This window comes from Argiope bruennichi, chromosome 2 (genome assembly GCF_947563725.1).
Source record: "Argiope bruennichi chromosome 2, qqArgBrue1.1, whole genome shotgun sequence".
Lineage (NCBI taxonomy): Eukaryota > Metazoa > Arthropoda > Arachnida > Araneae > Araneidae > Argiope > Argiope bruennichi.
Window position 1 is genome coordinate 109830524 of NC_079152.1, and position 17623 is coordinate 109848146.

Sequence of the window (17623 nt, forward strand, 5' to 3'; positions counted from 1 at the left end):
CATATTAACAACAGGCCAATGATTAATCATCAAATATGCCATGTTCATCCATTGACTAAGCAATGATATTCAGTTCAGCTTAAAAGCCATCATTATTCTGCAGTTAGATTAATAAAACTTGCAAGATATTCACTGTAAGATTTCTTATATATATATATATATCAAAGCTAATAGAAACATGCTGACTTAATAAAAAGAAAAGTTTGGATTTGTTTTTGCAGAAATATCGGGAGTAAAAATTTAAAAATCCGGAAGAGAGGGGTGGGGACTAGGCAAGTAGAACATTAAATAAGAAACACATTTACTACTGAAATTTTTAAAACAATCTTAATAAAAAAGTAAAGTAATCTTTACTTGAAATCTAAGTAGAATCTATCTATCTTATTTAAATCTAAATAAAAATATCTTTAGAACATCTTCTATTAGGTTTGACATTTTTGATAATTATTCTGTTAGTTTCGATAACTTAGAAGTAAGTCCAGCTAACTCCATAAGTAACATTACTCTATAGACAATTATTACAAAATAAATAAAAGTTATGCCATATTTTTTTCCACAAATGTAGAACAATGGTAATATCAAGTTCATTTTAATATTAAAGGGAAATTCCTTATTCTCAATAAGATATTTAAAGTTGATTAGATAAAATATAGAAAGAGAGAGAAAAAAAGGATGTTAATTATATCAATTAATATCTTTTTAAAGCTTACTATAATTAAGAAATAATAACTTACCAATTAACAGCAGCAGGTTTCTTATCTGTACAATAATTTCCACTCAGACTCAACACTTTAACTTCAGGGAAAATTTCGCATAATTTATTCAATGCTTCGTCTACACCCTAAGTAAAAATTTCAGTTGTTTCATTATGAATGCCCTCTTGCTTCAATATCGGAAAAAGGGGGGAAAAATATGAATAGGATTCTTACCTTAGATAACATGTTCATACCCATTGCATCCCCAGTAGTGGCTTTGAATCTTAAATATGCTAAAGGTCCAGCAGTTTGAACTTCTATACTTTGTAACCTTGCAAATCTAAAATGAAAATAACAAGATGAGTTAACTGCTAAGTAAAAAAAAAAAAAAAAGATTCAAAAATTCTGAACATTTTTTGTGAATTATATTTGTCACAAATAATTTCAGATGAGACATTGCTTTAAGCAAGATATTTATTTTGGTATAAAGAAAATTAAAGGAGAATGACACACAGCTTTTAATGAACTTAAAAACATATATACAAACATAATACATTATATAAAAATTAAAATGCCAATTAAATTTTCAGCAAAATTTGCAATAAATAAGTTAAAATAGCTTGAATATTAAATTGTACTAGTGTTTCTTAGTTTTAATAGTATGTGTATTACTAATTACATCACATTTATGACAGCATATCAAAAGAATGTTGAAAAATTCTTTCATAAGAACAAAAGGTTTTTGTAGGCCTAACTAATAGTTGAATAATCTCATGTTGAAGAAATGAATGTTAGATTAGAATCGATTTTGTAATTTTTATCCATAATTAGGAAATCAGAACACGAAATGTGGTAGCATCTCATTTTTAAAGTTCCACACTTAAAGGGAGCATATAGATGTTGATCCTAAATGTGTCCAACATGCTTTATTTACTTATTTATTTTCCTAAAGTTAGATCTCAAAACAAGAATTCGCGACATTAGAAGTGGCGATTCTACCTCTGCAGACTCAAATTGCTCTTTTTAATGATATCATAAAGTATAGACTCACCTACTAGTTGAGTCAAAAGCTGCTTTCAAGATTTCAAAATTATCTCTTTGTTCGACCCACAGCTTAATTTTCCTATGATAAAAAAAAAAAAAAAAAAAATACCATATAATATCATAAAACATATAGTAATATTCTATCAATGATATATTGAAAGCTTTTATTATTATTACTTTTTTAACTAATGCAGTAAAGAAATTATTGATTTCCTTACCCAGCTTCACGTTCAGTAGGTAGCCTGATAACTGGAGCACGAGTCATACCATCACTAAGTAAACTACTCCTAACACCTCCTGACAACTATATGTTTAAGAAACAAAAAATCTCAATAAAAAGTCTACCAATTACAATACTTTATTTTCCATTTTTAATCATTAAACCAAACCAATACTTTAATTTTTTTTTTTTTTTTTTTCCTAATTTTTGTAATTTTTCTCAAAAAGGTTTTATTTTTATCAAAGAAAAATAACACACTTTTTTCATTAATTATCAAATATTTAAAAGAGATTAAAAGCAAATATTTTATATTCAAAGTAAACCAGAAAAATATATAAAAACAAAATGATCATACATGGAGTTTCTCATAAACAGAACCAGGATTATTTTGCAATCTTCCCAAACATTTTGAATAAAATATCATAGATTTTAATAGTTCAAAATCTTGATGTTTTTTTAAAGATTTTCACCCATGTATTAACATATATAACATTTTTATAACAGAAGCTGCTGTTTTCATTATGAGACATATTCAACATTTTCAATAATCTTTTTATATTGCATAATGATTAAAAATCTTTATAATGCGCAAAACTGAGTTAATAAATATGTAAAGTGCTGTTAACAAGTACTTAAATATATGACAATTAAATATTTATTAATTTTTTAACCTGTATTTCTGATTAAGCCAAATAAACTCAATATGCCCCCCCCCCAATATTGCTACTATGATAAGACAAAAATCATTAAAAGTATAAAATAAGAAAAAATTCGGATATTTTTCTGAATTGTGTTTCCAAAAATAGCTTAGAAGGTACTTACAGTCAGAGCTCTACATCCTCTGTTAGTGCTTGCTACTAAACAACCTTCAGTTGTAGCCATAGGAATATACAAGAGCTCCTCATCTAGCAATAAAGGACCAGCAATTCCAACAGGAATAGGAACATATCCTATTACATTTTCACAACAAGAACCCATGACCTAATTAAGTTAAAATCAAAAACTAAGTAAACATCTGGTTTCCATTATCTTTCTCATTTAAAAAATAAAAACAACAGCAATACAGAAAATTTTTAAATAAAAAATAACCATTTTAATAGAATCCCTCTTGAAGAGCAATTTAACCATGAAATCCATGTTTTTGTCTCTAATGAATAATTTTCAAAGAAAAAAAATCTTACATTTCATATCAATATAGCAAATACACTACAAATATTCAATAACGTGGATATTTAAAATTAAAAGAAAGTTCAAATAATAATAAGTACAAACCTATAATTTTAGGATGGACTTAATAATTTCATATTATGCAGATATGGCACAGGGTTGGAACAAATAACACTAAACTTCATAAAATAATGAAATATGCTACACATAAATACTGAGAAGTAAAATAAGTATATTTACTTGAATAATGTTATGAATAAGTTTATAAAGTAAGTGCTTGAAATATTAAAAATACTGCAATATTCTTAAATTGAAAGAAAATAAATTCACCTAAAAAATGATAACATTTGATTCTGAAAAAGAAAAAAAAAAATCTGCATTTCTGTGGAAATATGCCATAACTGCATATATAGTAATAAGTTTGAAATTACTCTAATATCTTCTTAACTTTTAAAATTGGATTTTGTTAATGAATTATTGATACTTCAATTTCTAAATCTAAAGATTATGATAATAATAATAATAACTATTTTGATTAATCTATGACTTACCATTTTATAATCATAACTAGAATATGGCAGGGAATCAAAAACACATCCTTGTTTAGCAAGTTTACTGATCAGTTTCCTCCGCAGAAAAACACCTCTCTTAGGATTTCGCAAAACAGTTTCCAACGCATGAACTGGGATTATTTTTTTCTCAGCCAACATTATCACCTCTTCATCCAAAAGACCAGCACCTCCAACCTATGAAGATGTAAATACATTAAAATTAAGACACCATAAAAATCTTGAAATTACCATTTGAATGGCAAAAATAAGATATTTTATCAATATGAAACATTTGAACAAACCTAAAATTAATAATGACACCTTTTAATAACATTGTTCATTTATTTAGAATTATTTTTGGATCAATTAATATAACACAGGTGGGGATTTTTTTGTACTTTGTTTTTGATAAATAATTGACATCTATTTTTCTTCCAAGTAAAGCTCCAAGTAAAGTGATAAAAAATTTTAATGCTTACAAGATTCTTTCAAATATACTCAAATGACTCACATTCCTAAATCTACATGTGTCAAAGAAATCCCTATTAAAATCTTATAGTAAATCCCTGATGGGAAAAATTTTGGTCTCTTCTGCTCTTATGCCGCGATGTTCACTATGTATTTCTTACCACTTATTCTTTATATATAAATTATGCCTCCTATGGTGAAATAAATCACAGTTTTAAAGTTTCAAAAGTTTCCTCTATTTGGCCATGTAACTTCTCAGATATGTTTATATACTATATTATATATAAGAATATATATGTATGCATGATTAAATTATTTTGATTATGTTAAAATTATACAGACACAATTAATATACTTACACATAAAATGAGCAATATATCTTAATAATCTACACAAAGGAGAAAAGTTCATTCCAAAATGACAATTAAGGATGAATAAATGTCCCACAATTTTTGTAGAAAAAATAGGAATGCATTGGGATATATAAAGATAGACAAAAATATATACTACTTAAATGTATGTTACCTCTGATTTTAAAACTTCTTTACATTCTTCAGTACTTCGAAGTTCTTTGGATGGGTCACTAGTTTGGATTTCAGTTTCCTGTTCAGCCCAGTTACTTTCTATTTTTGTTTGAATTACTTTGTCAGCAGTTTCAATGGGCCTTTTACTAACAATATCGCCTCCTCCTACAGTAAAAGAAACCGGATATGGTCTTTGTTGAGCTGTTTGATTTGCAGATTCTTGAGTAGCATTTTGAGGTCTAAGTGAACCTAAGAATTTAAATCAACTGTATTAAGAACATCAAAATACCAAGATTTTGCATTAATATATCCTTTATCATAAATAGAATATCGGAATACTAAATTTTATTTTATTCATTTATTTGCTTAAAAGACTTCAGATCATGTAGAGAGGCATGTTTTATGGCACATTTCATTTGCCCATATTATGACAATCTTCTCATAAATGAATAATATATCTAATGATGTTTTTACAATCCAAAATGAGAAAAGCTAATATTTCTTTCATCTCTTAATTAGAAAAACTATGCAAGATGGCATTTTCTTTTCTAAGTTAAGCAAAAGCAATAACTAGCAGTGGTCAAGAACAAGTTAACATCAGCAAGAACACACGAATTAATAAAATATTTGCATCAAAATATATGTGATGACAAGATTTACAGTATATAAATAATTGTATTAATTATGCTTTTAATGAAGCTTTTGTGCAGTTTTAATGTAAAATAATTATATAAATTTAAATGTATATAATTTATGCACAAATTTATATTGATTGCAAGCAATAACACAGATTTAATAAATTAAACAGAAAAAAATTATTTTTGCATAATTACACATTATAATAGATATTACATACTTTACAGTTATAATCAGTAAGGGGTTATGTAATATTTTATTCATTACCCTTAACATTTTGTAATAAAATCAAAAAGCTCATTTCATTTCACAATTTCGAACTATGTCCTTAAAAATATGACTCCAAACATTGGATATAAAAATGTCTCAGTAATTAAAATGAAGAGATTAACTGTTAAAATATACTATAATAATTACCCTCATGTGAACTGGTTTGTACAGTTTGAGATGTATAGTTAGTTCTGTATGCCAGAGGTCGTCTTGAAGGTGAGGCATTAGCTGCTGCCAAGTGCTCCTCGAGATCTTCATGCGATATGAAGTAATGATATAAAATAGCAAATGTGCAGGCTAAGGTGACCAAAACCATTTGTTCAGCACTGCCAAACCTGAGTAAGAGTGTTCAGTTCGATTATCTATCATCATTTTTTTTATGGTAATACTTCCACTTTTTTTCATTTTTTAAATGTTTAAGTATCAATTTTGATTGGTGTTTTCCTGTTTTAAAAAAAATCTTTGTATAAAGTTAAACAAGGTTCAAAGTAAAAATAGAAATAATTATTAAATTTATCTTTAAAAAATAAATGAAAGATTTATAACTGCAACAAAAATAAAAATTGCCTTTTATTTTACAATATATATAATTATCCTAATATTTTACGGGGCTCAATTCCTCACATTATAATTAGTATTATTTTCAAACAACTAAATAAAGAATTTATGTACATATTTTACTTCCATAATTGTAGCTTAAAAATTTTTTAAAAAATGTAAATGTATAAACAGCAAAAAATTTTTAAGTGAATAGTTAATTTTACAAAATAATAATAATAATAATATTGCTATATTTGAACAGATCATCATACAGTAGATAGTTAAGAAACCGAAATATATACTTACTTTTGCATATACAAATCCCAATTAGAAGGCTGGTTAGGAAAATCAGCCAGAGTTGATTTACCAGCTTGTTGTAATGCTCGACCAGCAATAAGTACAGGATATCTACTATGCGCATGAACCAATAGTAAGCCTGCAGACTATAAAAAAAAAGTATAACTATGTAAAAAGGACCATTCTATTATCGAATTAATTTAAAAATAAGTTTAATTCCTAATTTAAATGAAGCCATTATGATTGAATATTAAAATTAATAAAATCAAATATGACAAATGCATATAAAAATCTAAATAAAAATTACCATTATAAGCTTTACTCTCTGTAAAACAGGATTGGGTTTCTGTTCTTCCTCTTGTTGCAATATCCTAGATAATGTACTGAAATACCATACAGGTCTACCTTCATCTTGGTCTCTGGACAACTGGAGACGAAAAAAAGTGTCCCAATGAATAAAATATAAAACTTTAATCTTACAGTGCATTAATATTTGTTCAATACCAATGTGCAGATTTAATAGAAATCCAATATCATTGATTTGTCAGCAATAATATATTTGCTGAAATGTACCAACAAAAAACTGTAACATATAAGAATACAAAAACAGTATCAGGTAATGAGAAAAATTTGCATCAATTTTCTCAAGGTAAGTAAATAATAAATTATTTCATTTCATATGACAATTTCAATGATATTATTTCAAATCAAGGCCCAAATAATCATTTTAATTATTCAAAGCAAATCCTTTTATATTGTACATTTGGAATATTTACTAAAAAGTGAAACAATAATGAAAAATTTACTTTACATGCGCTGACGCACATAATTCTGTTTTGAAAATTGCTGATGTAATTATTTTCTTGAATATATATCATTTTTAGAAGTTATTTATTCAAATAAAGTAAAAAGATGATTTGGTATTATTACAATCTACTAGTAAATAAATAATACATTAATAATAAGATTATTCCTTCCATAAACAACAGGAATTTCAATCATACTTTAAAATAAAGTAAAGCTTAAGAATTTGTAATATGTTTCAAAAATTAGATTTGTAAAAAAAAATCAGTGTAATTTAAGTTTCTGTATAATAACTTGTCTGAAAGATACATACCTCTAGGATTAGAGCTAAACAAGCTGGGAAAAATAACATGAACATAAAATAGTTAATGACAGCAGACATGCATGCAAAACGACACAATTCTTCCAGTCTTCGGACACCTAGGTAAAATAAAAAAATAAGATTAAGTCATAACAATATAAAAGTAATTTTATGCTTTAAATTTCTTAATAATCAAATATAAAAATAATTATTAACAAAAGCAAAAATTATTGGAAAGGCGTATCACCACAACAACTTCCATAAAATATGTATTTTTGATTACAGACAATGATGTAAAATAGATCTTATAATATATTGGTGAATAAAAGTCGAAAACTCAAGTCATAAAGAAAATCTGTAATATTATATACTTTGTCGAACACATATAAAAAATCATAATCTAGCACTGCCTTAAATTCACGACTGATCACGTTTCAAAATCAAGATTTCCATCACTAATAGTGCAGACATATAGCTATGATAGTGATATTTTCCTAAAAAATACTTAACTGAGAATGATATAGCAAAAGTGTGATTCATCTGAATAGGAAGCATTTCTAAATTTCACAAGTAGTGAAATTGGGGAAGAATTACTAAATTACCTTACTCTGGATATTTTGTTGTAAATAAATACAAATAATTTTTAATTCCTTAATGATTCTCAACAATAGTTTTAAAATATTTAATAGAGCATAATTTCTGAATAGCATATAAATAACAGCAAATAAAAAAGCTAAAACATAATTCCTACCTGAGAGAGTTCCAACTCCAATGACTAGAGTTTTTACAATTGTATCAAGGGTAATAGTTGGGCCAATAATTGACATTCCTTGGGCAATATTTTCTCTAACTTCCTCCTGAAAGACAATGCAATTTATTTATAAATTACCTATTTTTTAAATTAGTACCATAAAAATGTTTCACTATTATAAAGATACTTCTACATAATTTTTAATGAAAAGATAGGGAAGAAAAAATTAAAAGGAATCTCCTTGTACAAATATAATACATTTGTAAATATTCCTTTTATATACATTTAGTTGTATTTCTATACCAACAGAAGAGATAATTTTATCAAGACAACAGAGTTGAGTCAGTATATAAAATTAATAATTGAAAATGAAATGAAAATTAATCATTCTGAAAAGTTTCAATATATTGCTATCACATCGGCATTTAACATAAAAGGAAAGACTGTAGTTGGATCTTATGAATTGTGCTACTGCTTAAGGCTACAAAATCTGATTATATTTAATAAAGATTAGTTCATATTAAATCACCAGCTAATTATAGAAAAATTCTATACATTTCCCCTCCTACGTTTATCTATATATCCTTTCCCATCTATGAGAAAAATATCAATACATTTTTCCAGGATTTTTCTTTTTCAATTTTATGCAAGAAGTATACTTTTTTTTAAAAGATTATTTTTGAAATCCACAATTATAAAATAGATATTAGATACCACAGAAAATCTTTCGTAAAAAAATTAATTAAATGAAAAACAGTATTACCTGAGTAGAAGAACTTAGTGCAAACTGTGCAAGCAAACCAGCATTCGTAATATCCATCAGTAAAAAATAGAAGGGTAAGGCCTTGCTGACAAAAAGAATTTAATAATAGAAGATAAGAAACGTTTGAAATAGAATGTATTATAAAATAACATATAAGAAAGGTCATAGTTACCAAAATAAATAATATTCTCCAATTGATATGATAAATGAAATTTTAGGTATTATACAAATAATAGTAAAAGTTATTAAATAACATGATAAAAAGAACTCACTTTAATTCAGTGAAGTCACCTGCTTGTAAATTTGAAATATTTATAGTGAAAACAAAGCAAGACACAAAGCATGATAATGTAAAAACTCCTCCAATCACTGTAAGGAAGAGAAAAGAGAAACACATGAAAACACAAACTGTACAAAACACATTGATCGTACAAAAATAGTAGAGCATATCATAAGCAAATACAAATTTGATTTAAATAATTTAAATTATTATAAATAAATAATTAGAAAAATATTTTTGGTTAGCAACACCAGTCTCCTTTTCCCAGATGAGGCCACAGTAACTATATACAATTGTAAAGAATCTCACCCCTTCTTATTTAATAAAAGATCATAAAACATTTATTTCAGCATAAATTATGTTTCTATATGTGCTTTTACTTATTTTCCAAAAGTATTTTTAAAACATTGTGAACATTTTTAAAAAATAATGAAAATAATTTACCAAATTTAATCAAGCAATTACATAGCAGTAGGGTAACTTCATATGAACATACTCAAAAACAAGAAATATCTTATGTTCCTTAACTGTAAGTCATGTAGAGTAAAAAACAGAAAAAAAGAATTCATTAATTTGCATATTATGACAACAATTTCTAGAAATGGAAGAAAAAAAAAGTGGAGGGCTTATTTATTTTTCTAAAGTAATAAACTACAATAGAAATATTTTTTCAACCATGACAAATTAGCAAAATGAAATTTAAAATATTCTTACAAAAATATAAACTTATATATTGATCTTCAATAAACAGACAAATATAAATATGAGTAACTCTTATTTTTTACTTATTAGTTTTCAAAACTTGAGTATTCTAAAGCAGGTATTACATTTTGAAAGTAGCTATGTAAATTATTGATGTATCAATTATAAATACAATTATTCCTAATTTTTCCAGTTTATCAAATTATAGTAAAAACCATGAATCAAACAATGCACCTATTAAAGGCATTAAATGATAATAAAATGCAAGCATTATAAAGTTGAAGCAAGTTTTAAAGAGAAAATTCCATAGGATTTTAATTATCAGTGATTATTCAATTGTATCTAAATATGCCCAATAATCAATCCTATAATATCTTCCATTCTTAGAATCAAACCAATTTTCTTCATATATGTAGAATGTATCAAGCATAAAAAAGTATAACTTCCACCAGGCGAATTACTTAGAGGGAGAAAAATAATACAGCTTAATTCACAGCTACCACTTTGTGACACACAAATATAAATAATCGGTGTCAAATTTGCTGCAGTTATTCAATTAAAAGGTTTAAAATCATTAACTGTCATCAAAAACTGTCTTTAAAGAAATAATAATGTACTAAAGAATTAAAACCTTCTACTTCCCAAATCACAAAAATGTTGCGAGTTTTCAGGGATCACACTGTGATTAGTTCATTTAAACTCAGTGTACAGAACACATGCATATTATATTTCTGCTAATAGGAAATTATAAGAATATTAATTATAAAAAGAGAAATTTTACTATTGCAACATTTCATATAATTTAGATGTGAATTTACTTCTTTTTCAAAAAAAAAAAAAAATTTGCTAAGGAAAAAAAAACTGTTGTAGTCTCGATTAATGCTTCTGTAGTTTAAAAACTACACTCTATACACAAAAATGCTTAACTGTATTGTATTTTATTCATTCTGACTGGATCCTCACAAGAATGATTCTTATTTCATTGGTCCAAACTACTTGTTTTGGATTATTTCAATTTATAATCATAACTACAAATTTATAATCATATTGTTAAAATTATCTAACAAAAAAAAAATGCTTTTTTTGGATTTTTTGCCAATTGAAACATGTAAACAATCACAACTTGCAAATGGTTATCAAATTACATTTAATAAATTTGATCAATTTTACTGTTTCATATTTTATGCATTATACTGTTATTATATTATACATTAACTTTAGGCTATTAAGACAAACACTTCTCTTTCATTTACCTAGTTTAGAATATAAAAAGGCAAAACCTTTCAATATAAATAAACAGTGCTACTTATGGAATTTTATAAGGAAAAAAAATTTGGAATGCACTACAATAGGACCAGAAATGTAGAACCTGAAAACTATTTGTACTTACATGCAAATTATTCTTTATAATTTAATATATACTTTTTACAAATAATTTGAATTAAACATTAAACATAAGTTCATTGATTTATTCATTGTAGCAATACAAGAGGAAACATGAATGAAATCAAAATTAGAATGCACTAATGATATCAATGATTATATTACATTAATTATTAGAAAGTCAGAAGATGTCCAGATTTGCAAACATTTACATGTTAATTTTAAATATTATATACATATTCATTAAATGCTTTTCAAGACAAATTATATTTCAAAAGTTCATCACTAATATTATATTCTAACTCATAAACCACAAAAAAACTTACCAACTAAAAATGTTGATCCCAATTTGTTGAGCTTCAGAAATGGATGAATGAAAAATAAAATGGCCACACATCTTGCTATTGATAATAGAACCAATTCGACTCCTTTATTTTCCTATAATTAATCAAATTATATTATATTGGATTTTTAAAAAACTAAAACATAACAATAAATAATCTTAATGAAGAAAAAGAATCATAATTTTTTATCATAAAATTTTTTATTGAAATTTTAAAAAATTGTAATATTAAATCTAACTAGCATATTTCAGTAGATAATACATTTTTGCTTAAATAACTGGTTATGAATGAGTGGGCTAATATGGATAAAATAAGATAACGTGGGAGAAAAGTTCTTGTTTATTATTGTTTTTACATCACAAATGTAAAATAGAATGAAAAACATATAATTCAGTTCACAGTTTTATTCTAAATTGAGTTTGATCAAATATTTATTTAATCCAATTCTTAAATATCAGTTTACAAGTATTTTTGATTTTTCTAATATGCTAAATATGTAAAATGAAGGAAAATAAAAGATTAAAAAATTTTACTACATTCAAAATAAGTTGAAATAAATACTTACTCAAAAATGTAAATATTATAATCAAGTAAAGAATTTTTCTCAATATAATAATAATAATAATTTAAACACACTCATGAAGTTAACAAAACTAATTATAAAAAACTGCTTACTTCCGAACAATCTTGACCACAGACTTTGGTAGTATTATTTCCTAGTAATCCCCTTCCACAAAACAATGTCAAGAAGGCAATAAAGATAACTTCCCATGGATATGAGGCACATAGCCTTCCAAGGCGATAGAACATATTTGACAGCATACTAAATGGATGCTCGATTGACCTACAAAAGAGGGAAAAAATACATTAGTTACCATATAAAAAATAAATACAAAAATTACTCATATCATATATGCATTTAGTAGTATAAATATAAAATAAAATTCAATGCATTCAATTTCAATTTATTTAAAGGAATTTGAAATTATATTTGTAAACTTCAGATGATATACATACACATACATATATTTTAGTCAGATTATTTAGTCACTTGGAATAAAGTTCCTAATTATATACAAAAAAGATTAAATTTTATAGCTCATTTAGTTTCAAAATTTTAAAAAAGATGAAAAAAGTAAAAATTCGATATAATGAATAAATGATAAGAGTGAAGTATTGAAAATATTTATAATTTGTACATTTATCATTAAAAAAATAGCTTTATCAGAATTAATCATTCAATGGATGGTGAATAATTTGAAAGATTAATTCATTTACAACATTCTCATCAATAATATATTTTATTATTGATGAGAATGTTGTAATTATACAGAATAATCCATTGCTTTTATAGAAACATGCAGAGGTAAAAGAAGATGCATTGAGTGTGTGACATATTAATACAGTAACATGTACAGTTGTAAGCCGTATTAGAACACAAGGCACAAGAATATTATGGTATTTTCAAGAAATCATAGGGTCTTCAGAATATCAAATCAACATTATGGAGATAGATATCATAAAATATCTAGGCCAATAAGAAGGAAGGTGGGCTTATTTTAATTATTAATAGAACACAATTTGTAAAAATAAATTAAATAAATAATTTAATCACAATTTTGATCTTGAGTTAATTACACACCCAAACATATAAATATCCAGATTTACAATCAAGGGATAATAAAAAAAAAGTCCATAATTTTAAAAGTATACACGATATAATAATAAAAGAATTTAGTCGGGGATGGCAAAAATCACAAATAAAAAAGTACAATTCAATTCATCGCAATATAAACTTGCAGAAATGATCATTATTAGTCTAAAATGCTCAAACTAAAAACTCTCTTCTAGGAGAAAAAGTAAATGAAAAGGACGAGGAATAAACGTTTTTAAATTAATTGTTTCTATAGCTTTACAGAACAATAAACTCTGAAATATTTTTTTTAAATGAATTTTCACTTCATTTTATGATGACATAAAAATAACACAAATTGAGAGCATCACTTTTCCTGCTTGCATTTCCAGTGTATAATAGAACAAACGCTAAGTATTTTACTAACACTAAATTCTGGCTGTAAACAATTAAAACTTTTTTTTTTTTTAATACTGCTATGATTATCATTTATAACGGACTACTCACTAGGAAATCGATGTTTATGGAAAACACAAAGGAAATTCTAAGTAACCTCAGAAAGAAATATGGAATATCGCCAACAAAATACAATAAAATTTAAATTAGTTACTCCTTGTTAAAGCCCCTCTCTCCTAAAATGCACCAAAAATAAAAGGCCACTTCATATCAAGGACAACACGCTTACTCGCCCGTTTACATTTGAATTCAGTGATATCCATGCACTATTCGCTAAAATCAGACAAAATTATGCCACACATACATGCTGATTAATGATCTACTGAAATCGGAATAAAAAAGAAAAAATCATACTTTCACTTCTAGTACCTTTAAAATTATATAACATACGAATAAAGGTCAGATGAAATTTAGAAATACCTGAGCAATAAATCATTGTTTCATATTTATTACTGTGATGTAAGAATTCAAAACAAATTTTAATCCAGTATTTACAAATGCATTTAACTAATTAAATTTTGTGTAATTTTTAAAAATAATTTTCTTTTTCTGCTTCGTATTCCGAAACAAATTGCAACTCTTCGGAGCCGCCCGATCTGCTCTGTGGAGTTGTTTCAAAAAGGATGTCACGTGTATTTCAACTTCCGTCATTTATTGATCGTTTGCATGCAGAATTTTAATTTCGAATTTATAAATTTCGAAGACTTACAGATAAGAATTCATGTTAAATAATTAATCAGACCTTATATTCTTAGAATACGAGTGAGCAAACATTTTGAACTGATGAAGCAAATTCTATTGCTTTGTTTTGTTTTGTTTTGATAATGAAATGAAGCATGCGTTTCCTTACCGTTATTTCTACAGTTAATGTTTTCAGATACCGCGCCAAATTTAAAAGTGATAAATGAATTTATATTAAATTTGTGTGTGCTTTTTATTATAATTATGAGATAAATTTAATTGCATTCACTAATTAAAAAATTCAGTTTATGTGAGTTTTAAATATAACATATAGAATCAATAACAATACGCGAAAATTTCTGAGAATGGATGCTGATTTCATTCTTGGTTTTGATTATTTTCTTGATTTATCCATAGCATCATCCAGCGCAAATGCAATTTTTTATTAATTTCATCTTATTTGGAGCTTCCGGTTGTCGTTTCACAAATGAAATGTTTATCCTATTTTCTATTAGCACAAGATATTGAGGCCATTTTCACGAACGTTATTCGATATTCTGAATGCCGTACAATACTGTGAAGATATTGAAACAATGTTGTTAGATTTTTGTACTAAAAAATTAGATTAGATTGTACTTTTGCTATGGAACTTTTAATGGATATTTTTCCATTTCTATAAAATATAGAAAAGCGTAAAATACACTTTCATATGTTTAGAAATAATTTGGAAATAATTAGCAATTTGTTCGAATTTCATAAAATAATCTAAGCAATTTAATACCATATTCTATTCGTGATAATTACACAAAAACTTTCAAAAAAATTTTGCGAATTAAAAAACAAACAAATTTATTTTATATTTGAAGTTTGACAACTTAAATGTTTTAAATACTGATGAATTTCCAATTTATAAATGAAAATGTGATTCCCGCGATATACTATTCCATTGTATATTTCCTTTATTCACAATTATAAAGAAAGTATAAAGTCTATCCAAACAAGGATATTGAAAATTTATTTATATCAGCAGCTATTCTTATTAAAGAAAACTTTTAAAGATTTTATATCATCAGTCGAAATGATTTCCAAATAAACGAGAATTAATCTGTTATAAATTAATTACATGAAGGAAAGTACAACATTTTATGGAAATGCAAGAAATAATCATCATAAATATATGTACAATTAAAATAATAAATTTAAAACATGCATAATAATATATACAATATTAACGTTATTTTAATGATTTTTTTTTTCATGTTAAGCTCTATATTTTTATGAATATATTCTATTTAAGTTTATTATCCTATTAAGTTTTCCACATTGTTGAGAAATAAGTTTAGAAACAATCCTGATTCTATTTGTATTTTATATTGTTTCAAGTTTGCATGCTTGCATTCTTTAAAATTAGTCGCTTTTCCAGTTGTAAAAACCCTCTTGCAGGGAAACAACTTTTACATTCCGATATTTGAGAGAGAAAATTAGTCGACCTGATTACCGAAAACGATAAAGAAATAAGGATTTCTTTTCTAATTATACCTCAAAAATATGATTAACAAGTTTATACAAATTCACAACATGTTTGAATTTCACATCTAGAACTATAAGGTTAAAATTATGTGAGTTTTGTTGTATATAAATATCACGAAATAAAGCGTTTAATGTAAATAAATATGTGTTATATAAACTGAATTTTAAAAAATTGAACGTTTTAATTTTAAAAAAATGAATATAAGTATTGCTGAATTTCTATTGTAATAACAGAAACTTTTTGCAAAACTGCAAGTACATAAATTTTCAATAGCTTTCGATAAGCAATATTCACCTCTTAATATTATTATTGTCATTTTACTTTTAATTTATTTTTTAATTATAATTTTAAAAAAAACATTAAAAAGTTCTTCATTTTCACTTAAATAATATCAGGAAAATAATAAATCCTGGCACAAAAATAATAAATTATATTAATTCAAATAAAGTGTAAAAGACTTTTAATCCTTTGTATGGAAAGAAGAAGGATAAAGTTTCTAGATTATTGTCTTTCCTAGCTTTAGCTTAGAATCACAGGATTATCAATTATTAAATAAGAAAAAATATTATTAACTGATAATATTATATATATAAATTAATTATTATTACAATACAATAATTACATATATTATTATACACATAATTATAATAATTAAATGGTTATATTATAATAATTAAATAAGAAAAATTAATTTTGAAACTCCAAACAGCATGGCATACAAAATATGAAAACTGTATCATAATGGAGCTGTATTATATGTTACGTGGGAGATGAATTAATAGCAAGCGTTTCTAAATTCTTTTGAAAAATTTAACCATCGTTTCTTAAACCGACTTAATAAAATAAAGCAAGTAAATTAGATTAACTTATAGATGACCACTTTCATTTTATATCGTGCATCATAAAGAATAATAAATTGGCAAATAAAAATTTTAAATTAAACAATGGTTCCGGTTAAAGTAAAAATGTAAAATATTCTCAAAACAACGAATTTTAATTACTACATCAAATCTTTCATTCTTAAATCTACTAAGTCGTGGCGTATTCCTAAATTAGATATATTAGTTCTAATCGTCACATCATACATTAAAACAACCTATTACATTGTAAAATCATTTTGTTGTTATTGTTGTTGAAGCAGCACATAATAGAAATCACGTAAGTAAATTTCATTCTAGTTTCATATCCTTCATTCATGTGATTTTGATCCCTAAACGCAAGTGGTAGATTAAATGCAGAGTTCATTTGCCTTGATCAACATCGAATGGAAGCAATCTGCACGGAAAAAATAAAAATATACTAGGTACTTAAAGAGTATAATCGTTCAAGACACTGGCGCAGATTACTTCAGACGATTTTGCGATTCGGACGAAAATGATAGGATGCAAGTGAAGGATGAGATGCGTCAATGAGTTTGTGAACTGAATGAAGAAAAGGAATGAAAAAGAATTGTAATTTTCTGAGGGAATAGATTGGAAAATTTATTCATCCGACGTATAAGGTACACATTATTGTATTGCAATGTTATATTTTATATATAAGCACAATTTTTGAAGCAGAAGCAGAAGGTAGTTTCGAAGAC

The 17623-nt window shown here is 25.6% G+C and overlaps 1 protein-coding gene across 3 annotated transcripts in view; it reads right to left on the reverse strand.

Annotated features, from left to right (window-relative positions):
- LOC129989549 (3-hydroxy-3-methylglutaryl-coenzyme A reductase-like) overlaps nucleotides 1-17623 on the reverse strand; it is an 86386-nt gene that overhangs the window by 3183 nt on the left and 65580 nt on the right. For 2 of the 3 annotated variants that reach the window (XM_056098085.1, XM_056098084.1), the window contains exons 2-17: nucleotides 12416-12584; nucleotides 11723-11834; nucleotides 9304-9400; nucleotides 9032-9116; nucleotides 8269-8374; nucleotides 7530-7636; nucleotides 6720-6839; nucleotides 6422-6558; nucleotides 5723-5910; nucleotides 4671-4918; nucleotides 3678-3872; nucleotides 2782-2940; nucleotides 1958-2043; nucleotides 1747-1818; nucleotides 930-1035; nucleotides 735-841 (exon numbers count right to left, since the gene is read on the reverse strand). In XM_056098085.1, coding sequence (XP_055954060.1) covers nucleotides 735-841; nucleotides 930-1035; nucleotides 1747-1818; nucleotides 1958-2043; nucleotides 2782-2940; nucleotides 3678-3872; nucleotides 4671-4918; nucleotides 5723-5910; nucleotides 6422-6558; nucleotides 6720-6839; nucleotides 7530-7636; nucleotides 8269-8374; nucleotides 9032-9116; nucleotides 9304-9400; nucleotides 11723-11834; nucleotides 12416-12584 — 2094 coding nt within the window. Of the gene's footprint in view, nucleotides 1-734; nucleotides 842-929; nucleotides 1036-1746; nucleotides 1819-1957; nucleotides 2044-2781; nucleotides 2941-3677; nucleotides 3873-4670; nucleotides 4919-5722; nucleotides 5911-6421; nucleotides 6559-6719; nucleotides 6840-7529; nucleotides 7637-8268; nucleotides 8375-9031; nucleotides 9117-9303; nucleotides 9401-11722; nucleotides 11835-12415; nucleotides 12585-14249; nucleotides 14446-17623 lie in introns of those variants that run through there. The other variant, XM_056098086.1, reaches the window with a different exon arrangement.